Source organism: Petaurus breviceps, unplaced genomic scaffold, assembly GCF_028583685.1.
Source record: "Petaurus breviceps papuanus isolate PSGF00001 unplaced genomic scaffold, PetGlider_PUasm1.0 689, whole genome shotgun sequence".
NCBI classification, from domain to species: Eukaryota; Metazoa; Chordata; class Mammalia; order Diprotodontia; family Petauridae; genus Petaurus; species Petaurus breviceps.
Window position 1 is genome coordinate 10,302,528 of NW_027186458.1, and position 25,808 is coordinate 10,328,335.

The 25,808-nt window shown below is 52.1% G+C and overlaps 2 protein-coding genes across 3 annotated transcripts in view; one reads left to right on the plus strand and one right to left on the minus strand.

The window, feature by feature from the left end:
• Positions 1-13,530, plus strand: part of MTMR7 (myotubularin related protein 7) — an 80,606-nt gene extending 67,076 nt beyond the window's left edge. For both annotated transcript variants that reach the window (XM_069104972.1, XM_069104973.1), the window contains 4 exons: positions 255-455; positions 720-860; positions 6,056-6,182; positions 10,233-13,530. In XM_069104972.1, coding sequence (XP_068961073.1) covers positions 255-455; positions 720-860; positions 6,056-6,182; positions 10,233-10,598 — 835 coding nt within the window. In that variant the 3' untranslated portion in view covers positions 10,599-13,530. The remainder of the gene's footprint in view (positions 1-254; positions 456-719; positions 861-6,055; positions 6,183-10,232) is intronic.
• Positions 13,531-16,424: 2,894 nt separating this feature from the next.
• VPS37A (VPS37A subunit of ESCRT-I) overlaps positions 16,425-25,808 on the minus strand; it is a 10,264-nt gene continuing 880 nt past the window's right edge. The window contains exons 3-12 of the mRNA XM_069104856.1: positions 25,767-25,785; positions 25,611-25,708; positions 25,258-25,480; positions 24,949-25,019; positions 18,738-18,865; positions 18,608-18,666; positions 18,463-18,531; positions 17,454-17,597; positions 17,026-17,106; positions 16,425-16,790 (exon numbers count right to left, since the gene is read on the minus strand). Coding sequence (XP_068960957.1) covers positions 17,026-17,106; positions 17,454-17,597; positions 18,463-18,531; positions 18,608-18,666; positions 18,738-18,865; positions 24,949-25,019; positions 25,258-25,480; positions 25,611-25,708; positions 25,767-25,785 — 892 coding nt within the window. The 3' untranslated portion in view covers positions 16,425-16,790. The remainder of the gene's footprint in view (positions 16,791-17,025; positions 17,107-17,453; positions 17,598-18,462; positions 18,532-18,607; positions 18,667-18,737; positions 18,866-24,948; positions 25,020-25,257; positions 25,481-25,610; positions 25,709-25,766; positions 25,786-25,808) is intronic.

Genomic DNA, 25,808 nt, shown 5'->3' on the forward strand with positions numbered 1-25,808 from the left:
CCATGTGCAGAATGGAGATAATGATTAAGCCACTGATGACCACACAGGACTGTGGTGAGAGGAACGTTTATTTGCTCTGTAAAGGAGAGGTTTAGGCATCTTCTCTGTGTCTCGGGCCCCCTTTGACAGCTTTTCTGTGCCGGGCCGGAGGCTGCTTGGGACCCTCTTTTCTGTCTCTTTGGCCTTCTTTTTGCCCTTCTTCCCAGTGGGCACGTCTACCCACCCTCTCAATGTCTCCCACTGTGTCGTTGCAGGTACGGTCACCTGGATGGAGACCCCAAGGAGATCTCCCCAGTCATCGACCAGTTTCTGGAGTGTGTCTGGCAGCTCACGGAGCAGTTCCCCTGTGCCTTTGAGTTCAACGAGAGGTTTCTGGTGCATATCCAGCATCACATTCATTCCTGCCAGTTTGGAACCTTCCTCTGCAACAACCAGAAGGAGAGACGGGAGCTAAGGCAAGTGTCCCGGGGCTCCCTGGGGAGCCCCCCACCCCAGGAAACCCGGGGCTTGGGAAGAGCATTGAAGGCAGAGCCCTGGGTTCTCCGGCTGGCTCAGCCACTAAGGGACCGTGTGACTTCCTCCAGGGGTTCCGTCTGTAAAATGGGGGGGGACTCGCTGGTCTTGAAAGTCTCACCTCCAGCTCAGAAATTCTCTGAGTCATGAAGATACCTTGATTCTTGGGAAGAATCTCAGGGGATTTTCTTCATTCTATCCCTCAGGATTCAAGAAAGAACACACTCTCTGTGGGCTCACCTGTGGAAGAATCGGGCTGACTACCTGAATCCCCTGTTCCGAGCAGACCACAGCCAGGCTCGGGGGACGCTCCGGCCCCCAACCAGTCCGTGCAACTTCATGTACAAGTATGGCAACTCCCGTTATCTTTTTAAGGCACAACAGATATTGATGAAGCCCGTGCTGGTGGCCGGGCCCTGGGCTTAGCATCAGGGAGACATAAAGTAGAAGTCAGAGCCTGTGACTGCCCATAGAGAGAGACAGCGCAAATGCACATCCCTCACATGGGAATGTTTCAGAGTAGATATAATGACACACTCAAAAATATGAATGAGGGGTAAATGGATGGCTCCGTGCCTTTCCATCGGCTGTCCTCTGTGCCTAGAACACTCCTCTGCCTCCTGGCTCCCCCGGCTTCCTCCTAGACGTAACGAGAGCCCCACCTTCCACAGAAAGGCTTTCTCAGTTCCTCTTAAGGCTAGGGCCTTCCCTCTGTTGGTGATTTCCCTATTTATCCTGTATTTAGCTGGTCTGTGAACACGTATGTGCTGGTCGTCTCCCCAATTAGAATATAAGCTCTCTGAGGGCAAGAGCTGCTTTTACTCTTCTTGGTAGCCCCAACAGATTAGGCTTGGGGCCTCAGCAGCGCCTGTTTTGTAAATGCCTAATCAATGAAAGTGTGAAGGAAAGAAAGTGTGTCAAGATGGGAGGATACAACTAAGAAAGTCAAACAGAGCCTGCCCTCAGGGGGCTTATATTCTAATGGAGAGAGACCACGCTGGCAGTGGAGGTAGCCTGGGAGGGTCACTGTTTAGGAATATCACTAGCCTAACCTGAGTACTGGAAGCGTATTGACTGCCCCGTCCAGGAACCATAGCAGAGCTGATTTGATCATGGCTCCTGACCTCGAGGCGTGAGGGTTGGGTATAGGCCAGTGAGGTTCCATCTAGGCTGTGGAGATGTCCAGGGAATAGGGAGTGAAGGGAAGGAAGCTGCTTCAAGAGTGGCCCAGTGAGACTGTCACTCCCTTGCCTGGAGAGGTGCAAGGCTGCCTGAAGGACGCGGCGTTCTTTTGTGTTGAGCTTAAAAGCAGTCGCTGCTGGGAGTGTAATAGAGTGTAAAACTCAGAGAAGCACAGAAATGTGGCCTTGTTGCAGGGAGGACAGTCGGCGGGCATTTATTTAAGCACCTTCTGTGTGCCAAGTACTTTGCTAATGGCTGGGGATATAGTGAAAGGTAAAGAGTGGTCCCTCTCCCATGATCACAAAGGTGTGTAGTTGGTCATGCACACCCTGTGGCCTCTTCTCCGTCCTCAGCCTTCCCACCCTCTCTCTATAGTGACTGATGCTGTGGCCCCCTCTGCCCTCTCTGGTTTTGTGGCGAGCCAGCAGCAGCAGCAGAGGCCGTGGCTTTCTCCTCCCAGCTGCCCTTGCCGTTCCTTCTCTGTCTCTTCTGCTGGACCGGGCACCATCTAAGTCTTTCCCCGGGCCCCCACTTGCCCTCTTCCAGCTCTGGGTTTCCTATCCCAGCCCGTCAGCAGGAAGAGGGTCATGATTTTTATTTGTTCATGAGATCACAGAAAGACTCCTTTGGTCCCACCCGGCATCTTCCCAGAGATGCTCACAATGTGAGTTTAACTAACTAAATGTTTAGTTTAACTAACCGAGGCCCACAGAGGTCACGGGCCTGGCCCCAAGTCACCCCATGAGGCCGTAGCAGAGCTGTGGATGGACCAACGTGTGTGGACGTTAACTCATATCTCCTTCCCATTGATTTTCTCATTTCTTATTCCTTCTAGCTGGGTGCAGATTGAGACCCCCCCCACACACACACACACTGAGTAGTGTTTTATTTTTTCCAATTACATGTAAAGATAGTTGTCAACATTCACTTTTTTTTTTTTAAAGCAATCGGGATTAAGTAACTTGCTCAAGGTTACACGGCCAGTTATTTCTGGGTGTGGTGCTACGTATCTGAGCCCAGATTTGAACCCCAGGTCATCCCAACACTGGAGCTGGTGCTCTTACTCGCTGAGCCACCTGGCCGCCCCAACATTCACTTTTATAAGATTCTGAATTCCCGATATTTCTCCCTTCCTCCTTCTCCTCCACCTTCCCCAAGACAGCAAGCAATCTGATATAGGCTATACATGTACAACCACATTAATCACATTTCCACATCACTCATGCTGTGAAAGAAGAATCAGAACAGAAAGGAAAAGCCATAAGAAAGAAAAAAAAAACTAAGCGAAAATGGCGCGCTTCGATCTGCGCTCAGACTCCATAGTTCTTTCTCTGGATGTGGTCAGCACTTCCCATCAGGAGCCTTTTAAAGCTGTCTCGGAGCACTGCATTGGCTGAGAAGAACCAAGTCTCTCATGAGCTGTTATTGGTTCTGCCCACTTCACTCAGCATCAGTGCATGGAAATCTTCCCAGGATTCTCTGAACAGGTTTCAGTCTTTCCTCTGAAAGCCCATTCACTGCTGCCTGTGTACAAATTGCTAGGTCAGAGAGGGCTGGAGTCTCAGGAGACAGCTGTCTTCTGTCATTCTCGTTTTGTGTCATCTTACTGGAAGCTTGCCTTGTGCCTCACAGTGCCTGATTTTCTTCTTGAAGAAAGTATTAAAGAAATGAAAAAAGAAGAATGACAACCGACATCTACTTCTTTTTTTGTTGTTTAAATTGAAGTCCATTAAGGGGCACAATAAGGGACCTTGGTGAGCAGAGAAGGGCCATCATATTGTCCCCAGGTTTAAAAAATGAAGTAATTGTTGTGACAGGGCGTGGCTGGTTAAATCCCTAGAAACTGGGTAGGGAGGGAGGAGAGGTTGGTGAGAGCATCCAGGATCCACTGGAAGCCATCTGCACCTTCCGCAGCCTGCACCATGATTAATGTCTCAAGAACATCACTGTACTCATTTTACAGATGAGGAAAATAGAGCCCTGTGAGCCCCAACTTGAAAATGATTTGTCCATGGTCTTACCACTCTGGAGTGTGTGAGATGACCTCCAGTCCACTGTCTGTCCACAGGGAATGTCTTCCCATCATAGGTCTCTGTGAATAATTGGATTGGTATTTCCCATTTAAGTACCAACCCCTGTTAATATTTATAGTCCAGAAATCAGGTGGCTCTTGGTGTCCTCTGCCCACCTCCCCCTGTCCCTTTGTGCCACTCTGGCATTGTCAAGGCAGAAGCTGAAGGATCTTGCCCAGCCAGGACCAAGGGCTATGGGAAGTCATTCTTTGTTTAGCAGGTTGCTATGCTCTTGGAGACTACCCCCACCAGGGCACATCACTAGCATGAGGAGGGTCTTCAGATGGAGAACTTTTCACAGTACTAGATTTCCAGAACGCACTCGCCTTGTTTTACTTAAGCCCCCCTTAAACCCATCCAGCTGCTCCCTGAGCCAGAGGAGCATTCGGGCTTATTAGCTCCTCGGCTGCATGTTCTGGGTCAAGCCCTGGCCATATGTCCTCATGGGGATTCATTTCTTAAGAGCCTGGAGAGGAGGAGGGGGGGATACTGGACAAGTGACCCCCGTGTCACAGACCATCCTCTGTAAGTGCCTTCAAGCCTCAGAACAAAGCAAATTAGCACTGACCAGGGGAATCAAACTAACAAAAAAATTAGGAGCCAGTTCCTAGCTCCCTGTTTTATGGCTCAGTGTTCCACCACAGATCTGGCTTTTCAGTACTTTCTTTGGCTTCCTGGTTAATTGACTCTGTTCCTTCAGTTTATTATTTTTTTTAATTAACAAGCATTTATTTTCTCTCCATGTTCTCTCCCCCATCTCCATATCACACATACGTCATCAAGCAAAACAAAGTCCCCCATTGCCTGTCTCCCCAGATCCATGTCTGATTTTTTATCATGAGTTTCTCTCTCTGTCAGGAGGTGGGGAAGACGCTGCCTCCATCATTCCTCCACTGTTATGATTACACGCTGCAGGGAATCAAGGCTCTTAGGTCTTTCAAATTTGTCTTCCCGAAGTGTATTCTCATGGGTTCTGCAGGTTCTAGTCACGCACCTCTGCATCAGTTCATAAAAGTCTACCAGGCTTCTCTGTATCATGCCTTCATCATTTATTACGGCACAGAAATGTTCCAACACATTCCTAGACCATAGCTTGTTCAGCCACTCACTAGGATGGGCACCTCTTCATTTACCATCACAAACAGCTACAACAAATATTTCTGGGCGTATGGATCCTTTTCCTCTGATCTCTTTGGGGTCTGGGTTTAGCAGAGTTATTGTTAGGGCAGAAGCTGTGCACAGCTAAGTAACTTAGGGGGTGAAGCTCCAAACTCCAGTTCACAGCTCCACCAACAATGTATTAGTATGCCTGTTTTCCTACAGCCCCCGTGCCCACTAGCACCTGTCATTTTGTTGTTGTCGTTGTTTTGAGGCACTTAACTAGGCAGCCCAGTAAAGAGAATGCTTGGCTCGGCAGCAGGACAGCCAGAGTTTGAATCCTTTCTTGCACATTTACTTATAAGTCATTTCATCCCTGACTCAGTTTCCTCATCTGTAAAATGCAGATAATAGGAGCACCTGCCTGTCAGGGTCCTTGTAAAGACTGGATGAGATCACCTCTGTAAGGTGCTTTTAGCATGTAAAAGCTCGATGTTGTGCTGTCTTCCACTTTGCCCGTCCGATGGGCCACTCCACTTTGTGTTTCGGTAGTCGTTCATGGTTTGGAGTATTTTTTCATCTGGCTTGGATGGCTTGAAGTTCTCCTTTTGAAAATTGCCTGATCATATCCTTTGACTGTTCATCAGTTAGGGAGTGGGTCTTGTTCCTACAAATTGGAATCAGTTCCTTTGTCAGAGAAACTTGCTGCAAAGATTTTTCTCAGTTAACTTTCCCTTCTAATTGTAGTTGTATGGGTTTTGCTTGTACACGACCTTTTTGATTTTGTGCGACTAAAATTGTCCATTTTATCTTCCGAATTCTTCCTTCGTGTTGGTTGGTTATGAATTCTATCCCACCAGTGCATTTGAAAGGTGATTCATATCTTGTTTGTCTAATTTGTTTATGGTGCACGTTATGAATTGTTGGCCTCTCTTCTTAAGACTCTATCTGCCTTGCATCCATCTATATATACTTCTGTCCCTCACTTAGGAGCAGAATCCCTTCTCTGAGCCCAGAATTCCTCTTCCTCCCTTGGGAAGCCCCTCAGGAAGGGATTCTTAGTGACTGTATTTTATCTTCTCCCTCAGGTCTACACTTGGTGCATGAAACTGTCTTGAGGTGGCCCTGCTGGAATTTTGAGCCTGAAAATGTCTTGTCAGTAACCACTGGGCCTCTGTTATCTTCTCTAGGTTTTGGAGTGGAATGTATAACCGCTTTGAAAAAGGCATGCAACCTCGGCAGTCGGTTACCGATTACCTGATGGCGGTGAAGGAGGAAACGCAGCAGTTAGAGGAGGAGCTGCAGGTCTTAGAAGAGGTAACCCAGGCCTGAGGCAGTGGCTCTTTTCCCCATCACATTCTCTTGTGTGGGACCGCAAGCCTCCCTAGGGCCTCACCTGCCCTTGCTCCTCCTCCCCCTTCTATCCTGTCTGCCACTACTGGCCCAGCCCCAGACTATCGCTCTCCAACCTCTCTGCCTTCCTCTGTCTAACCGTCCACTCCTTCCCCCTATCTTTTTTTTTTTTTAAGCAATCGGGGTTAAGTAACTTGCTCAAGGTTACACGGCCAGTTATTTCTGGGTGTGGTGCTGAGTATCCAAGCCCGATTTGATCCAGGTCATCCCGACACTGGAGCCAGTGCTCTTACTCGCTGAGCCACCTGGCCACCCCTAAGCAATTGGGGTTAAGTAACTTGCTCAAGGTTACACGGCCAGGTGTTTCTGGGTGGGTGCTAATGTGTCTGAGCCCGGGATTCGATCTCCAGGTCTTCTCAACACTGGAGCTGGTGCTCTTACTCGCTGTGCTACCTGGCCGCCCCTCCTCCCCCCTATCTAAGCTAGGAAGGATTCTCCATTCCTTTCCTGGTCCCCAACCCCACTCACCTTCTGCTTGTGGATTGAGCACTTGCCCCAACATGGCAGCCCTACTTCAGACACCTCAGGCACAATTCCTCATGGTTCCTTTCCCCTAGCATTCTCTTGAGACTTTCTTCCTTCTTTCCTTCCTCTCTTTCTTCCCCTTCCTTCCACCATCTGTCCTTCCTTAATTACGCTGGCTTCCCTTTTCTGAAGTGAGATTGTATTCGGAGTTCTAGGATAATATCCTTTTAGAAAATATGAGTTTGAGATGCCTCTAGCATAAGCCATGCTGAGGGGGCAGATGGTAAATGGTGAGGCAACCCTCCTCTGTGCAACTTAGTTAATCTGTAGTCAGTCGACACTGGGGACACAAAGACAAAATTGAAGCGATCTCTATCCTCATGGATGTGTGTGTGTGCATGTGTGTATTTATGCATGCATATAAACACATATGTATATCCACATGTGTCTCTAAATATCTACGTACACATGTCTACCTGTCTAACTCTATATATCTCCATGCTTTCTCCTCCATTAGAATGTGAGTTGGTAGAAGACAGGTAGGGCAAGGCTAGTCTAGGACCTGGTAGAGCAAGAGACATAGAAGGTGGTGCCATAGGTAAGTCTTTTTTTTTTTTAAAGTGACTTGCTCAAAGTCACACGGCTAGTAAGTGTTGTCAAGTGTCTGAGGCCGGATTTGAACTCAGGTCCTCCTGACTCCAGGGCCGGTGCTCTATTCACTGCACCACCTAGCTGCCCGTACAGCTAAGTCTTGAAAGAAACGAAGAATCCCAGGAGTCAGAGGTTGGGAGGGAGACCCTCCCAGGCATGGGGTTCCAGGCTGGTGCAAATGCATGGCCACATTTGGTGAACAGAAAGCAGGTCAGTACGGCTGGACAGCAGAGAGTGTGGAGGGGAGTAATGTGTAAGTAGATGGGAAAGGCAAGAAGGAGCCAGATTTGATGAGATTCAAATGCTAACAAAGAAGTTCCTGTTTGATCCCGAAGTAATAACAGAAAATCGCCAGGATTTAGTGACTAAGTATCGGACGCCATGTTCAGGCCAGTATGTTAGGAAGATCACTTTGGAGGCCATGGCTGGGCGTTGAGAGGGGGGAGAAGCCTGAGACAGGAAGGCCTGTTACAAGGTGTTTGCTTCTGCCTGGGTGAGAAGTGATGAGGATTTGGATTAGGGCTGTGGAAGTGTGCTGGGAGAAAAAAAGGGGTGTAGGAAGAGGCAATGTGGAGGTAGAACCGTTGGGATTTGGCCACCGATTAGATCTGTGGCTGAGTGAGAACGGGAAGTCGAGAATCACTTCCAGGGTCAGAGTGGATGACTGGAAGAATGAACGAATGAATGAGTGAATGAATGAATGCATGCCGTAGTGCTCGGGATAGAGCCTGCCCTGGAGGCCATGCACCTGGGCAGCATACAGAAGGAAGCTAGGAGTGGGAGTGGGGATGGAAGTGGCCAGGAAGTAGGTGGAGGTCCCCTCAATAATAACAGAGAATTTTGAAGAGGAGCAGCTTTGAGCCCTCTTTCAGACTTGTGGAGTTTGAGATTTTACAGGACAGACATTCAGTTCAGAATGTTGGCTAGGCAGTGGGTGATGTAGGGCTAATGGTGACCATACAGAGCTGGGAATCACTGGCCTCTAGGTGATGCTTGAACCCGAGGGAGCTGGTGACAACATCAGGTAAGACGACAGAGAAGCCCATGGACAGAGCTTAGGGGGACCTTCCAGGGCTTCCATAACTGTGGTTAAAGGACAGATTGGGGGGGATGCAGCAAAGGAGAGAGAGGAGGAGAGGTTGGTCAGACAGGCAGGAGGAGAAGCAAGGGTGATCTGGGTCCAGAAAATCCAGAGAAAGAGGATGAGGCTGGGGAGGGTGGTGGGCAGGGTGAACAGGGGCAGCGGGCCAAGAAGGATGGTGAGGAAGAGGCCATCAGATTGGGCAGCAGAGAGATCCCAGCTAACTTTGGGGAGAGAAGTTGTGAATGGCAGAGGGTACAGAAGAGGAGATGGCTAAGTCAGTAAGCATTTACTAAGCACCTACTATGTGCCAAGCACAGGGGACACAAAGGCAAGCAAAAGACAGACTCACGTTCTAATGGGGAGGACACAAGAAGACAGTTATGCACCAAGACAGGTACAGAATCAGTCGTGTGTGCTTTGTTCTCAAAGGAGACCATTGATGGCGTGGAGGTGATGTCTTGACTTATGAGTGAACTGCACTTAGGTGAGGTAGGACTGTGCAAAGTCACCACCTCACTTTCTCCTCTGAAGCCATTTGGGTCCAGTAGCCAGGTATAGGTCAGGATGACTGGAGATAGCCCGGATGCAGCAGGGGACCTTGGCTTTTTAAAACTAAGGTCTTTCCTGGGTCTTTTTGACCAAGACAAGGTCCATTCAGTGATTAAGGGCAGGAAAAAAATAAGGCAAAGAAGGCCTCTTTTAAAGACCTAGTTAAAAAAAAAATTAATCCAGGAGGAAGAACCTCAGGGTTTCTGGTCAAAACAGAAACATTTGCTATCTACATTCATTTTGAGCCCAAAAAATGACCAAGTGGGGCTTGGCCTGGGACCTATTGGTGGCCAATGGGAGCCAGGGTGATTTGGGTTTAAGACATTGTCCTTGAGGAAGAAATCTAGTCTGTAAACCTCAAGATATCTCAAGGTTTCTGCAATCAAAATTTACATTCCTTTGGGCAGAGCACTCCCAGGTAAGGTTATGATACCCTTTGTGGACAGAGGGAAGGGAAGGGAAAGAAAAGAAAGGAAAAAGGAAGGAATGAAGGAAGGGAGGGAGGGAGGGAGGGAGGAAGGAAGGAAGGAAGGAAGGAAGGAAGGAAGGAAGGAAGGAAGGAAGGAAGGAAGGAGGGAGGGAAGGAAGGAAGGAGTGTTGGAGAGACAGATATGTAGACACAAAACCTCAGACATTAGCTTTTAGTGACTCTGGGCAAGTCACTTACCTGTCTGCTTCAGTTTCCTCCACTGTAAAATGGAGGTGACAGCAGCATCCATCTCCCAGGGTAGCTGTGAGGATCAAATGAGATCTTACTTGTACAGTGCTTTGCAAACCTTAGAGTTCTCTAAAAACACTAATTCTCGGCTATTATAATGTGTTCAAAAGGGCAACATATAAATGCGGAAGGCTGCCACGTGCAACAGGGATCTGACATGTTCTTTTTGGAGGGAGGACAAAGCTTGATGTTGGGGAAACCAGTGAGTGCTGCTGACAAGAGGAATGGGAACATTGGTGGCTGTTTGTCGTGGTCCCGGCATTTGGAGTAGGGAGACCTCGGAGGTCTTCAGGGCAGGGCTGGGTGTCGAGTCGTGGAGGGCTGCTTTTGGGGTAAGGTTTGGGCTAAATGTTTTCGAAACCCAGGTTGTTCTGTTCCATAAATGCTATGTCCTTTCGTAAGAGCCAGCAATGTGATTATTGAATAAAGTGAAAAGACAGAGAAAATTTCCATCACCCCAAACAAATGGAAACATTTTTCTTTTTAGAGACTGGAAAAAATCCACAAGATTCCACTTAGCGACACGCCGGGGAAGAGAGAGCCCAGTGCGCCGCAGAGCGAACGTCCGGGGCTGTCTGCCTCGACCCCCAGCGTAGGGAACCCCGCCGCGGATTCCAGCGGGCATCCGAAATCATCCCCCTCCCGGAGCCCTTCCCAGGGAGACGAGGATTCTGCCCTGATTCTCACGCAGGAGAATCTGAAGAGCTCTGATCCCGATCTCTCTGCCAATAGCGACCAGGAGTCTGGGGTGGAGGACCTGAGCTGCCGCTCCCCGAGCGGGGGCGAGTGCTTGCCCAGCGAGGACAGTGGCAAGGACCCCGATCCTGATGAAGCGGTGTTCCTCACCGCATGAGCTCCCCTGTTGCACCCCAGGACTGCCGGGAACAGGAAATGTTTCCCCCAAGAGGGGAGCCGTGCAATCCAAACTGGAATGACCAAGGAGTGGGAAATAGGGTCATCTGGCCAAGGGCTGTCCATCTTTGGAGGTTTGAGCATAGGAAATTGCCTTTGGCCTTTTCAAATGGCAGAAGCTTTCCTTCCCCCTTCTAGGTATCATATCAAGGTAGAGAAATGAATTTATAAACATAAAGCATAGTACTTTTGGAACTGGGATTCAAATGGGAAAATACCCACAGTAACTTTCTTTTCAAGTTTGATATATAATTTCTAGGTCACATAACACTTAAACCTCTTTATTTTAAAATCCTTGAAAACAGTTCTGAGAAACAATAATGATAATTATTGACTTAAAAAAAAACAAACCTTTTGAAAATTCCCCATAGAGAAATCCTGATGTAGAACCAGTGAAAAATCAAAGTTTTTAGACACAAAGGATGGGGGGAGGGAGGGTGGAAGAAAAGGCAATACCTGGGAAGATGAGTCAATTCAGCAATTAAGCGCCTACTGGTTACAAGGCACTAGGGCTGCCTACAAGGCTCTCCTAGAAGGATGAGGTCCATAGACATGTGAGTAAATATGAAACTACTGGAGCAGAAGGAGAGCCCTCCGACTAGTGGGATCCCGGAAGGCTTCCCAGAGAAGGTACCAGAACTGAGCCTGGAAGGAAGATGAAGAGGAAATGCATTCCAGGAATGGGGACTGAGTTTGGACAGTTGCAGAGGCAGAAGATGGGGGATCAGGCTTATAGAATGATGTGAAACAAGGCTGGAGAGGTGGCTGGAACCAGCTCTGGGGGCACTTTTAAATGTCCTGGGACAATAAATGGGGATTGCAAGCAGGAGATGCCTGCTTTGGGAAGATTTTTGGCAGCTGAACGGGAGAGAGATAGAGAGCAGGAAAACAAATCAGGAGGCAGCTCAGGGAGGAGAGGGTGAGGACCAGTGATTTCAAGGGGTGGCCGTGTTGGGGAGACAGCACCTGACTGGAGGTGGGTGGGGGGGAGAAGGGAGTCCCAGGATGCCGATGGACGTTCTGTCCAGAGGTTGGCACAGTTGCTTTCCATGTGGTGGTGTAAGATGTGTGAGGGAGCTCATCAAAGATGCTTTCAGCATAGCTGGTCCCTGAAAGGGACCCTTGGCTTGGAAGATATCCTGGTCTTACCTCCTGGCTAACTAAAATCGATCCTGGGACCATGGGAGATAACCTAGTCCAATCCCCTCAAGTTAGAGATGAAGGACATGTGATGCCTCCAGTCCCTGAGGTAGAAAGTAGGGATCAGTACTCTGCTTTGAATGCATTTAAAGGGTGGCTAGGTCCGTTCCACCGAACAGACACATTGCCCATTTTTTTGGTATGGCTTTTATTGTGGAGAGAGGGCTCACTGGCAGCCTCATAATCCTACTTCCTCCACTTCTGATTCTTAACCACAAACTCTGGAAATGAATCTTTGAAGCAAGAACAAACCTCACTCCACCCTATCAGTCAGTGGCAATGCTCTGCCTTTGTCCAATGCTTGGCTGAAGGTGAGCGGGGCTTAGTCTCCTGCCAGGTACCTCGCCTACCTATCTCCTTCCCCATATGGAGAGAAAAAAACACACTGATGTTGCTGGCTATGAATTAAGTGTGGCGGACATAGCTGGAACTGTAATGACAGCCTGTTTTTTTGTTCCAAGAATTCTTGGCATCAGCAAGAAGATGGGAAGAAGTTTGGGAGCAGGGTGGCCATGAAGTCACGCTGTGGTGGGTGTTATGTCCCAAGGGATGGTATCTGGGGTCAGAGAAGGGGGTGCTTACACACAGCAGGGAGGCTTACCTGGGCCCTTGGGGGTAGAGGCCAGTGGGCAGGGGAGGGACCTCCCGCATTCTGCCGCAGGGTTTCTGGATGCATGGTTCAGCACATCAGATCCTAATTTAGTTTAGTTTTTTTTTTTTTGTTGTTAACATCTGGGATTACGTCCCCATGGTCTTTCTACCTCGTTTAACGTAGTTTGGTACTGGGATGCTTTCTCTGGGCTAACGCAGACATTACTGTATTTTATCATGGCTCAAGTCACTCCCTCTTTCAGCCTAACCAATGCTGACTCCAGCTTTTCTTTACAGAATCTTTTCAGTCTTTTTAGTCACTCTCTGGGGTCCTCACTACTTTGTCTCCGTTTAAAAACACAGACTGGCTCTGGTCTGTTTGGACAAAGCTGAAATGTTACTGGCGATGCCCAGGTCTGGCTGGTTACGCGCTCCTCTGTGGTCCATCCTGGAATCAGGCTAGCCTCTCTGAGACTGACTGCCAGCTCCAGACACTGGCTTTGGAAGCCGGGATTGGCCAATGCCAACCTGACAGTCATACTGAGTACAAATGGCCTATTTTTGAGGTGCAGTTTTCCTTTGTCTTATTGCGTTGTTGCCATATTTTATAGGCCATTTGAAAACTGTCTGGAGAAAAATGTGAATTGTAGACTTTTAAATAACTGGTACAGTAAAATTGGACAGGTTGGGTAGTTACAATGATAATTAGTGACTGACCTATTGTTAGGTTTCATTTGGGTGTGCTTGTTTTAAATTTCATCCTAAAATATATATTCCACTATTTCTGACTTCTGTATAAAATGAATCTTCAGAAAGGGAAGTGGACAGGGCGGGCCGCCTTCCTAAAGTCCAGACTGAAAGCTGAAGAGCGACTGATGATACAGAAAGATTCCAATAGGGCATTAACTAAGATGGCACCGACTGGGTCAGGAATCACAAGACCGTATTTACAGGCAGATGCATCCTGTCGCCTATCCCACGTGTGAAAGTGGATGGAATGTTGGTTGGCTTCAATGTTTGTCTTGTCATATATGTCATACTGTGCTGATAAAAAGTACTCTACAATAAATCCTTAAGATGAAGGTTGTCTTTTAAACGGAAGCGTTGAAAGCTCCACTCTCTACCCCAGGGGTGGGGGTGGGGATATGCTTTATCATTCCTGGCAGGTCCAGGGAGCACCTCTTCTGAGGGAGGTGGCCACTCTTCCTCCCTCAGGCCAGCAGCCAGGACTCTCACTGGCAGGAATTGGGCAGCCAGGCCCACTCTTAATTCATATACTCTTGGAACCTGCTAACACAGATTTTACTCACTCCCAAAACTGGTACTTTGAGAGCTTCTCAACAAGGTCGCACTGTCTGCTTCTGTCGACACTGCAGACTTCAGATTAATTTTCCAGGATAGATGCCAAAAAACTGGCTAGCGGCCAGAAACTGCAGAGTCAACAGCACAGGGCTCTGGCCAGGCGGCCTCAGTGACACCAGCGATGTAAGGATGGGACTGGTGAGTGCAGCCACTCAAAGGACGGCGCTGAAAAGGTGTCTCGGTCTCATTGTCAGCCAGGAAGCAGAATTCTTCATGCCAGAAAACCCAGGACAAGTCAATGGTCTTGTGTGAAGGACGGAAGGGCACAGAGAGGGGACGGGGCCCAGAAAAGTCTTCCTCAAGAGCGTTCTCATTGATTGCAGAATTTCCCCATAATTCTCAAAGCTCCAGTGGTGAGACAGAACATGCGCAAAACGCAGGCTGGCCAGAGGGAGACAGAGAGACGGCCGCTGGCACCTGGGGTGTATTTGGCTGACAGCATCATTTTACTTTCTAAGTGGCCCTGACAGACCTACAGGGGAGAACGCCTTCTCAGTCCTCTGCTCGCAAGGACGTGCCCTGAGGCAGGGTTGTTCATGGAATCTCTTTGGGTGGACGCTCAAAGGGTCCCCACTTGTGCTTAGGAAATCTTCCTACCCCCCCTGTCCTTTAGGGCTTGTCTGGCTCCTCCTGAGGTGCCAGAAGAAAGCACCACGACTCATTCCCCTTGGACCACCAGCCTAGAATTTCCCCTCAGGAGAGCTCCAAGGGCACCCGCCAAAGCAGGATGGCCAGCTTCTCTGGCTGTTTACACAGCAATGTTTCCCTAACCCTTCTAGTTTTAATCTGAAAAAGGTAACAGAATTGCAAACAATGTGCCTTTAACCCCAATACAGATCTGCTCTATAGGGTGACAGGGTGCAGGGGCTGCTTAAATCCTGACATCCCTAACCCCAGCCACCTTGTCCAATTTGTACCTTCCATGACTTATTATGAACATGCACAACAATGGCCAAGAACCTGCAGCCCCCTTCCACCCACAGGATATAAAGCAGTTTAACTTAGCAGTGAATTGTGGTGGCGAGAACCAAGCTGCAGAATTAGGACATAAAGAAAAGGAATTCACCGCACACAGGATGCTTGATTTCACTACTGCTAGAGGGCTGGCCTTCAGTAAAGCTGACCAGCCAGAGGCTTGGTCCGATGCAGCAGCCTTGCTCTGACCACTGGGGACGATTCCAGTGACCGCCACCCAGGTTTTCCCTGCCCAGCTTCTGAAACTCAGCTAAAGGAGGAATCTCCGAATTGAGACCTCGGAGGCCAAAGGGCCACCTGAGCCTGCACAGCACTGACTCTTTCCCACCCCTCATCCAGACTGTCCGAAGCAAGGGAGGGCAGCCCATTCCCTTCAGGATGATTTTCCTGATGCCAAGCCTCAGCTGGCTTCTGGGCATCGCTCATGCTGGTCCTGGTCCTGCCCCCGGGATGAGCATGTGAGAGCTGGCCACAGGCCCTATGGCCCTGATTCTTCAGGCACGCTGCTGAGCTCCTTCACTGGCCTCACTGACAAGGGCCCAGGTCCGGCCATCGCCTCACCAGCCCAAGCCTCATGCCTCACTGCAGGTTCTGGCCGCCACACCACGCCTACCAAGATGCCTGATTTCTTCCACAAGAAGGAACAGTTCAAAGTATGCCAGGGTTTGTAATGACAAAAGGTAACACAATGCATCTAGTCAACTTTTACAAGAAAAGTATAAATGATCTTTATTTGTCTGTGAGATCACAGAGAGCCCACCCTCATCTCACATGTGTTGGTACGTCTTCCCAGAGGCCCCCGATGCCTCCTTTACAGACCGAGGCCTGCAGAGGTCACAGGCCAGGCCCAAGGTCACCCAGTGAGGCTGCGGCAGAGCTGGGGGAAGAAGCTAGCTCTGGCTTCAAATCCAGTGGTGTTTCCACCACCCCACACTGCTTTCACTTGGTCTCCAATTAGAGGTAAAACTCATTGACAACAGTGGTTAAGGAAAAAATGGTTGGCTTCTCTGTGCCGTCTTCCCCTGCACAGCCAGAACACGGACCCAGTTTGTTTTTTTCGCTACCCCTCCTGTGACGAGTTATTTAGACGATCCATTTCCAAACACCCCAGCCTGGCCAGTCCCACAGGATGGCTTCGTGTGGGGGGCCTTGTCCTTCTGGACACAGCCATTGTGGAAAACAGCAAACCAGTGTAACTGCAGAGCAGATGCTGACCTCGGAATCGCTGGGTGATTTCAGGCACAGGTCTCCTCTGGCCACGTCTATCTTCCTCGTCAGTGCAGCTGGGGCCAGAAGCCCCAACATAAAGACAAAGCCAGGGCCTGGAGGGCGGCCAGCCTTCTGGGGAGGAGGCCACTCCTTGGAGGGCTGAGGGCCAGTGCCCCCACTAGCCCAAGGCCAGGCTGTGGAGACTTCTATGAGGACCGCCACAGGCGCAGGCCCCAAACTGGTCACCACCATGGCACAAATACCTGCTGGAGGGCTTTACACTGTCTAAGGCTCGACATATTGGCATGATCACTTAGGATCACAATTTTTCCTGCAAGATAAAGGGAATGGGGCATTTTTATGACCACTACCCCAAATAGTAATTTAAAAATAAAAAAACCCCAAGACTCTTTATGAATAAACCAGTCCATTTCAGTTAAAAATATGAATTTAAAAGAATATGAATTTATAAAATACTTGAATTTATCCAAAATTACATGCATAGGTATTTAATTTCTAATAATCAGGGAATAGCAGCAGAAACTTAAATATGGTAAAAGACTTTATCAACAATAAATACAAAGGATATCTTTAGTGCAAAGAGTGCAGAAGGATTTCTCAAACAAAGATAATAAAAGGCATCCTAATTTGTAGAAAATCAGGCCCAGCTCTACGCAATGGATACAGTTAATTTCTACCACACAATACAGCCATTAGGATGAAATCACATCTATTTAAAATGCGCTTAATTGGGACTGTTCATTCTTCTCTTGGCAGTTCATGTGTTCGGGAAAATCTGCAAAGAAAAAGCCCTAAAATGTACTTAATGACAGTTCAGACAATGAGGTTATTGGCTCATCCTCTGCCACAGCCCATACAATAAATTGTGGACATCTGCCCACCGGAAGCCTGTGTCTGGCGGCTGAGGGGCCCCAGTCCACCTAGGCGAGTCAAGGTGGACCAGGTCTCAGCCCCCCAGCCCAGGCCAGCAGAGGCTCCCTGGGGGGCTGGCCCAAGGGGAGAACACTCACCTAGAGGGGAGTGTGGAACTGAATGTGGGAGGCTATTGCCTGCTGAAGCTTCTCCTCTTTGGCTCTGCGACAATGGCAAATCTAGGGGGACACAGAAAAGGCCATGGTTGTCCCAAAGCCTCCCAGGGGCACAACCCTCCCCCTAACACTGGAGAAGCCCCGCGTGGGCCTCTGGGCCCTTCCTCCCTCCACACCTTGTCTGTCTGGTCACAAACCCCCCACAACCAGAAAGGGCAAGGAAAGCCCCTGCTCTCCTCTGCAGGGCCAGTCGAGGGGGGCTGGGGCACCACACCAGGCTGACATGGGTCCATGTGTGCCCAGGACTCCCCTTCTACCCACCAGTGGGGCAGGGCTCTCAGAGGCCACCAGGCTGGCCACGCATGCATGGCCTGTGTCCCCCAGGGGCACGCTAGCACGCCGGTACGTACGGTTCTCTTTTCCATGAAGCTGCTGAGGAAGTCGTCTATCTCCATCTTCCCCTCGAGGAAGTCCTCAGCGAGCGCGTCTGACTCCTCCTCGGCCTCGTGGGCCGCCACCTTCAGCCGGGCCTGGAGGGCGCTGGCGCTGCAGCTCTGAAAGGGACAATGCCATCGGGGGCATCAGGCCCGTACAGGAGAAGAGGCGCTCTCTACCTGGCTCGGGCCGAGCCCCCCTCCAGAATTCCCTGTGTGCACAAAAGCTCGGCACTGGCGGACAGACGAGCCAGAGCGTGTTCGGGGGGATGCTGCTGACCCTCCAAACCCGAGCCCCCTCTGTGCTTGCTAAAAGCCAACAGGGTAAAAACCACTCGTCACCCTCTGCAAGGTCTGGGTCGCCTGGGGAGCTTCAAGTAGATGGACGGTAGCGGTCGCTACAGGTCCTTCCTCACCCAGCAGCCCAGTGGTCTGTGGACTTCCACCAAAGAGCTGGCCCTCAGGGAAAAACCAAAACCCCTGGGAAGTGAGGCCAGTGTGGCCTCACGGGAGGAACTCTGGGTGCCCAGGAATCGAGCCAGGCTGTGCCTGGGGCCAGCAGCTGGAGAGCGACCGGGCCACGCCTGACAGGTTCAGTGCAGGGCAAAGACAGGCAGAGGGGGCCAAGGACCGTTTTGGACACACACAGCTGGAACACGCACACTATCAGTGGCAGAGACGTGCCAGCCAGCAGCCAGAGCGGGCAGGCACAGAGAAGAGTAGGGCCCAGGGCCCAGGACCCAGACTGGGGCATGCTCCCATAGGGAGGGCAGGCAGGCAGGAGAACCAAGGAGGATGTTGGCAAGGGCGTGAGCCCCAGGGGCTGGTGGGACAGAGAATGCCCACCTGTATGGCCAAACCCCCCGAGGCCGGCTGGGATGGAGCCCCGGACCTCCCAGACCCCTGGTGGCCCTTGGGCCACCCCCCAGCAGGGAGCTGCAGCCCGGGCCAGACCCGCGGCCCAGGGCACAGAAACGGTGCCTACCTCGCTAAGCTCGTGCTGCCGCTGCATCTTCTTTTCAAAGCCCGCCTTCATCTGGGTGAGCAGCTCATACTGAGAAAGAGCAGAGAGAGCGCGTTGGGCCTCCCTGCCCCCCCGCTGCCCGCGTCCTCCCAGCCCGCGCACTGACCTTGCTGAGCACCGTCTGCCTCTTGGCTTCCAGGCTGGGCTCCAGGAGGAGGTTCTTCCCTGCAAACCAAGGCTGTGTTAGGTTGGCCCCGAGCGCATGCGGCATGCGGGGCGCGGGGGGCCAGACTTACGGGCCAGCTCCTCGATGCTCCTCACCAGGCCGTCCTTGTCGGTGACCACCTGCTGCAGCTGAGGCAGGGCTGAGAACTTCTCCAGGAACGCGTCCTCTCGCTCGTTCATGTCTGTCAGCTGCGACATGCTGGGAGCACAGGGAGAGCGGACAGGGGTGAGTGCTGCGGTCGCCACCCCCCGGCCCTCCTCATCCTGGCGCTGCTGCTCAGCCTTCTCTCCTCTGTGGTCTCTAAGGCACGGCCCCCTCCCGCTGTTCCTGCCCCCGACCACAGGGGTCCCCCAAGGCTCTGCCCCAGCTGCCTTCTCTGCAGACCTCTGATGGTCTCACTGCATGCCGTGGCCACGGCCAGGCCTGGTCTCTCTCCTAAACCCTGGCCGCACGTCACCAAATGCCAACTGCAGTCCCACAGCCACCCCAAGTTCCACATGCCCCTGTTGTCAGCGGCAACGAGGAGCCCCTGTCTACTGAGGGCACTGCCCTCCCTTCTTGGGGGCCTGTCCCAACAGCCTGGGCTCCTTTCCTTAAAATCCTCCCCTACGAGGTCATCTTCCTCAAGTCCAGGTCCGCCAGCAATGCCACAGCGGCACTCTGATCCATGGGGGGTCACAGAATCCCATCCACTTGGCACCGAAGACCCTTCTCGACCCAGCCTTCTCCCCTATGTCTCCGATTCCTTCACAGCCCTCACTCTCCTCGGGCCCGTTTAGGTCCTGCCAGACTGGCCCACTTGTCCTTCCAAACACTGGCTCTGGGCAATGGAACCAAGGAGGTCCAGCCCTCCCTTGGGTGGACCAGCAGAGCAGGGGGATGCAGCCCCGCCCAGCCCTCTAAGGAGATGCCTCCAAGAAACACCAAGGGATTAGAGAATCCAAGAAGAGACAAGAATGAGCACTTTTACAAAGGCCATCTCTTCAGGTATAAGAGCCACACAAATAAAGAAAAGCAAAATAAAATGCAGCCTTTACTGACCACAACGCAAGGAAATTCACATTCAGTAAAGAGTGGTTAAAGAAAAAAAAAGCCAGCCAGAAAACCAAAGCAGAAACTCTGAAAATCAAAGAATAGATTAATAACACTGAAAGACTGATATTTACATATCAATACAATATAAAGATTATATATGTGTATAAAATAAAAAACTAAAACACTGAAAAAAATACATTAATAGATAAGCCTGGAAGATGTTTTTTTTGGGGGGAGATCGAGAGAAGATACACAAAGTATCAAAAAAAGAAAAATGACAAATCATGAACAAAGAAATGAAAGAAATTATGAGCCTATAGTAGAATTACATGCCAATAAAACTGATACTGAAGAAAAACTAAAAAGTAAGGAACACCTTCTATAAAACTTATGACAAGAGAAGAATTTCTGAACAAACAAGAGAGAAGAGAGCATTGTTACAAGTTTTTGTACAAAGAAAACCAGTGTAGCCAGGATCACAAAGAAAGAAGAAAATTGGGGGGGAAATTTTATAGACTTTCTCAGATGAAGTTCTCCTATCTCAAACATATATGGGATTTGTCAGATTTATAAGAACATAGGCATGCCCCAATCGATAGGAGGCCAAAGTTCACAAACAAGCAGTTTTTCAGCAGAGAAATAAAAAATACAGAGGACAAAATGGTCTAAATCGTTATTGATTAGAACAGAAGGGGAATTGGTAAATGTTGGAGGGGCTGTAGAAAGTCAGGGCATTAGCACATCACGGGTGGACCTGGTTAGCGGAGAGCAATCTGGAAGTATGCCCAAAGAGCTGCTGTTGTGACGACGTGACTCGCGGCTGAGCTGGATCTGAGGGAGGGAGGGAGGGCTGGGCGACATCACCAGCCTCACCTTCTTCTCCAGAGCCATCTGAGGGGCCAGACATTCCTCCGGATGCCTGGAGATGGCCCAGGATGCAGGGGGAGACCCTGGCTCTTAGAGGCCGAGGGGCTCTGCAGGTTCTCACTTTGACCCAGCAAAACCACTAGCAGGTCTGCTTCCCAAGACGATCAGGGAAAAAGACCTGTACGTTTAAAAAATGTGTGTAGAGCAGCTCCCTTGGTGGCGGCCGAGGGATGGAAGCCGTCAGTTTGGGAATGGCTGACCAAGCTCTGGTACCTTATCGTGAGGGGATGTGACCACACTCTAAGGAAGGATGAGCTGGGTGACTTTGGAAACACATGGCGAAACTTGCATGAAATGATGCAGCGAAGGGTGCAGAACCAGGGGAGGGCTGCATACGGCGGCAGCGATGCCGTCTGAAGCGTAATTGTGAGTGACTGAGCTGTGCCGCGTGTTACCAACACTCGAGTCTATAAACTACAAAGGACCCATGAAGGAGGGCGCTCGCTGTCCACCGCCACGTGTGTCTATGGGGGCCTCCAGGGGAGCCAGGCGGACAGCTCAGAACATAAAATGGAACAGAAAAGGCTAACTGAAAAACAAATCCAACGCTATAAACGAAAAGAAATTTACAAAAGCGTAAAACAGCCAAACGAACAGAACAAAAAATAAAAACCTTGACCCAATCAGAAGAAAAGACATTTGAGAAGCCACAAATCAACTAGCCACGGAAATCCCCCAGGACCAGATGCACTCACAGGCAGATTCTAACAAACGAACAGAGAAAAATCAATCCGACTATTCCACAAACTGCTGGTAAAATTCAGAAGGTAAAACTACTATCAGATTCCTTTTTGATAAAACGTGGTCTTGTTCCTAAATGAGAAAGATACCAAAAAAGAAAACTCCCAGGCTGTACGTAGGGTTGGCTCAATATTAGAAAAACTATAGACAAATAAACAAAACTCAACCCAACTCTATCACGATACAGAAAAGTCTTCTGAGGAAAAAATATCACCTCCTTCTGCACACGCACATGCACACACACACGCACACACACATGGCCCAGCTGGGTGGCAGGGGACAGTGTTAGTGGCCTCACAGTTACTAGCTGTGTGGCCTTGGACAAGTCACGTGATCGCGACGTGCCTCACTCTCCTCATCTGTAAAACAAGGACTTAAGGCACACACCCTTGTAGGGCACTCACGAGAATCAAGGGAGACAACTGTAAGCTGCTCACTCTGAAGGTGCCGTATGAATCAGCACAGAAGAGAGAAATTAATCTGGATTTTACTTGGGATGTTTCTTCTTTCAAAACAGTAATTTCTGCAAAATCGAAGTGCATAAAATAACAAGAATCACCAGCACTTCTGCACGTCAGCAACAAAGCTGGGCAGGGAGAGAAGAAAGCCGGTGCAGAGCAAGGAACGGGCACAATGGGGACCCAGAGACGTTCAGGGGCGCTTTATGGAAAGAGACAGGTAAACAGTGCGGCAGCATAAGCGGCCGAGATGCTAACAAGACGCCAGCAGCAGGTCGGGCCAAGCCCATCACTACAAAGCGCTCATTAGAGAGCAGGGAAGCCGGTCAAGACACTCAGCTGGAGGGGAGATCCAGAGTCTTAAGGTCAAGGGGGGAGGGGGGCAGGGGCTGGCAGCCCTCGCTCTCGAGCTGCACTGCAAGGCCGCAGTCACTCCAAGCTGTGATAGCGGGCCACCACAGGTCACTGCACGATGCATGGGGAGAGCCCCGGCAGCGACCACCCCAGCGGCAGTGGGTGAAACCCCAAGCCCCGAGGCCACCCCATCTGCCCAGACCACCCCCAGCCAGGAAAGTTACCTCTAGGACCCCGGTGTGGCTCCTAAGGCCTGGCCTTCCCAGTTTTCACAGATCTCCATGAACCCTGGGGCCAGGTGAGAGTGAAGTCCGTCTACTCCTCCTGGTTCCTGTGAGTCTCACTGGCCTCTGCCCTCCAGGGCCCCTTAATCCCAGAGGGCCTTCCCTCCCCCATAAGACCCAGCTGATCCACAGAGATCCTCCCCCGGCCTGTGGGAGCTCCTTGGACACAGGGGCTGATCCTGCCCTTCTCTGCACTACAGCCTGTGTCAGTCTCCTGGCAGACAGGGCAGGGCACGAGGAAACCCTGGCCTCCGTTTCTCCATCTGTCAATCTGGTGGATTTAAGCCCCCGTTTCCTGCCTCCCCATCTCTCTCCACCTCTTAGACCCCCCCACGTCCCTGCTGGGCCATCAGCGCAAGGGAGGCCTCCTACAGAAGGCCGACATTCACGTGCGCTGCCCCAAGTAACCCCTGCCGCGCTTCCTTTTGTCCCCGGTGCCCCCTCAGGACAGAGGCCTGTGGTCCAGCCACACTGGCAGGCTTGCTAGTGCTCACGCGGGCCACTCTGTGGCTCCTTTCTGCCTTCTGTCCTCCACACCTGGGAGGGCCTCCCTCTTCCAAGGCCTTACTTCCACAGCCATTCCCCAACTGACAAATGGTCACAAGACAGCAACGGGCAGTTTTCAGAGGAAAAACTACAAGCTGTCAACAGTCACGTGAAAACACCCTGTCACTAATCACCAGAGAAAGGCAACGTAAAACCGACCCCAAGGTGCCCCCTCACACCGGTCAGATCGGCTGCGTGACAAAGCAGAACGATAAACGCCGGAGAGGATGTGGGAAAAGTGGAACACTGTTGGTGGAGTTGTGAGCCGCTCCAACCAGTTTGGAGAGTGATCCAAAACCAGGCCCAAGGAGCTCTAAAGATGGGCATGCCTTCGACCCAGCAACTCTGCCGCCAGAGACTTTCTGAAAAGGGGACAAGGACCTATACGCCTAAACCCAGCTGCATCAGTCCTTTCTGTGGCAGCAAAGTAGAAATAGGGGGCTGCCCCTCACCTAAAGGGACAGCAAGACTGTGACGGAATGCCACGGCACGAGGATGGACCGGGGCGGTCTCAGAAAAGCCTGGGAAGAGCCCCGTGGGCGGATGCAGACGCGCAGGGCCGGGGCTGCCTGTCCGAACTAATCGTCCCCAGCGCTTGGCAACCACGGCCCGGGTGCTGGGCTATGTCCTGCCACCTGTTGGCGAGGGCTCCCCAAGCTCCCCGTGACCTGGCCCAGAGGCCCAGGAAGGACTATGGGTGATGGCAAAAGCGGGAAACGCGTCCCTCTAGCCGAGGCAGACCCTCCCGTGGGTTTCACCATAAGGAGAGCCTTCTTCACGGCCGAGCATCACAAGGCCCCTCCTGGAATCGCTGGGGGAGGAAGGCAACAGGCCTAGCCCCTGCCCTCAGGTCCAGCCCATGCCCCCTGACCTCCTCAGGCCGCACCCAGACAATAGGAAACTGAGCTCTACTGATGAAAGGAGTGGGAGAGACTTTAAAACCCCCCACACAAACAGATGAACAGGACTCACTGCAGAGCATGCATTCTGGGACCTTTGTGAAGCGCCCTTGAGGCCCAGCACTGACCCTGCTCTTCCTGGACACGGGTCACCCCGGGCTCTCTACCCTCCACGTGGCCTGAGCACCTCTCCTCTCTCTCCGGGCTGCCCCACTGCCGGGAAGCCCCTGCCAGTCACCGTCCCTGTGGCTGCACTTGGCGCCCCTCGCCAGAACACTGCTGGGCCCTTGCTCCTGTTTCTGCTGCGATCCCATTAGTGTGGAAGCTCCTTGGATACGGGTGCCAGCTCGCCTTAGCCCGCACCCAGAACCGCGACAGTCCAACAGTAAGAAGGACATGTCTCACTCATCACCTCTGAGAAGGAACCCTGCACGTGTGCGCCGTGGCCCCCCTTCTCCCCAAGTGTCCCATCTCTGCCCCCAGAACCACCAGCACCATCTCCTCACACGGAGCCACCACGAGTCTCTGCACAGCCCTCATCACTCGCCCTACCCTGCCTGAGGCAGCCTCCAAGGGCAGACCTTCAGCACAGGCCCCCGGGTCACTCCCAGGACTCGGAGGGGGCCTGAGCTCCCGGTCTGGCCCTGAACACCCGCCACAGCCTCCCCTGGCCCGGCCAAACCGGCAGCCTTCTGCTGTGCCCCCGGGCCGCCCTAGACACTCGCTGGCTGGGCCGAAGCCCCGTCCCAGGGGCCACCTGGAGAACTCCTTCTGGGCGGCCTCCTCTTTATCAGCCCGGTACCTGGTATACCTACAGAGCTCGATGCCTGCACACTGTGAAGGGACACCCAGGTGTGAGGACAAGCAACAGCTGCAAAAACCGCAGCCCTGAACCAGCAGAAAGGCTTCAGGAAGTGCCCCCGCCCATACCTCCCCTCGGCCGGGAGCACCAGCACGGCGGGGACTGAGGGCCTGGCCCCTGACCACCCGTCCAGCCTCACCAGGGCAGACCTGCCACGTCTCTGCCCAGAGCTTACCTGAGCTCTGTGAGTTCCGGGAAGCCCTCAGGGATGTCGGGCATCTTGTAACCACACCCGTTCTGCCCCATCTGAAAGAGAAGAGGTGGTTAGAGCTGAGCCCCATGAGGCCTCTGCACCCCGCCTACCAGGAGCTCATGAAGGGAACCCCGCAGGCCCGAAGTGCCCCCCATCCTCCCAAGGCCAGGAAGCCCCCCCAGGGCCGGGAGCCCCCCCCACCCCAGGCTGGCCCCAGACCGCGGCAGGCGCCCTCCTCCCGTGGCCTTTCCCGTCCCTGCCCGTCCCTCGGCATGTCCCCGGGACTCCTACCGGCCCCGGCGCCTCCGTGGTGGGCACGGGCAGGGGCAGGCTGGACAGGAAGCCGCAGGACGGGGCGGCGGGCCTGGGAGCCGAGTAGGTTGGGGCCGGAGGCGCGGCGTCCGCCACGGGCACGGAGGCCACGGCTCTGCTGGCCTCTTGCGGAGGATACAGCGGGAGGAACGGAAAGCCCTGCGCAGCGTAGGGAGGGATCCTGGCCAGGCCCTGGTTCAGGCTGCGGGGAGGGCGGGGCAGGACGGGAGGTCAGAGAGGCGCCCCGGGCACGGAGCCTCCCGGGGCCGCTCCCCCACACCGAGGCCCCCAGAGGAGCGAGCCCGGGCAGCCGTCCCCGCCCCCACACTCACGGCGGAAACACGGAGCCAGCGATCAGCACCGGCGGGCTCTTCCAGAACTCGTCCAGGAGGCTCTGCACGATCTTGCCCAGGTCTGAGTGCATGGTGAACTGCGGGGAGAGCGGAGCTTCAGCAGGTGGGAGGGAGGGTGGTCCTCAGGGGCGGGGCTTCAGCGCATGGGGCGGGGCTTCCAAAGGGGGCGGGTGGGGC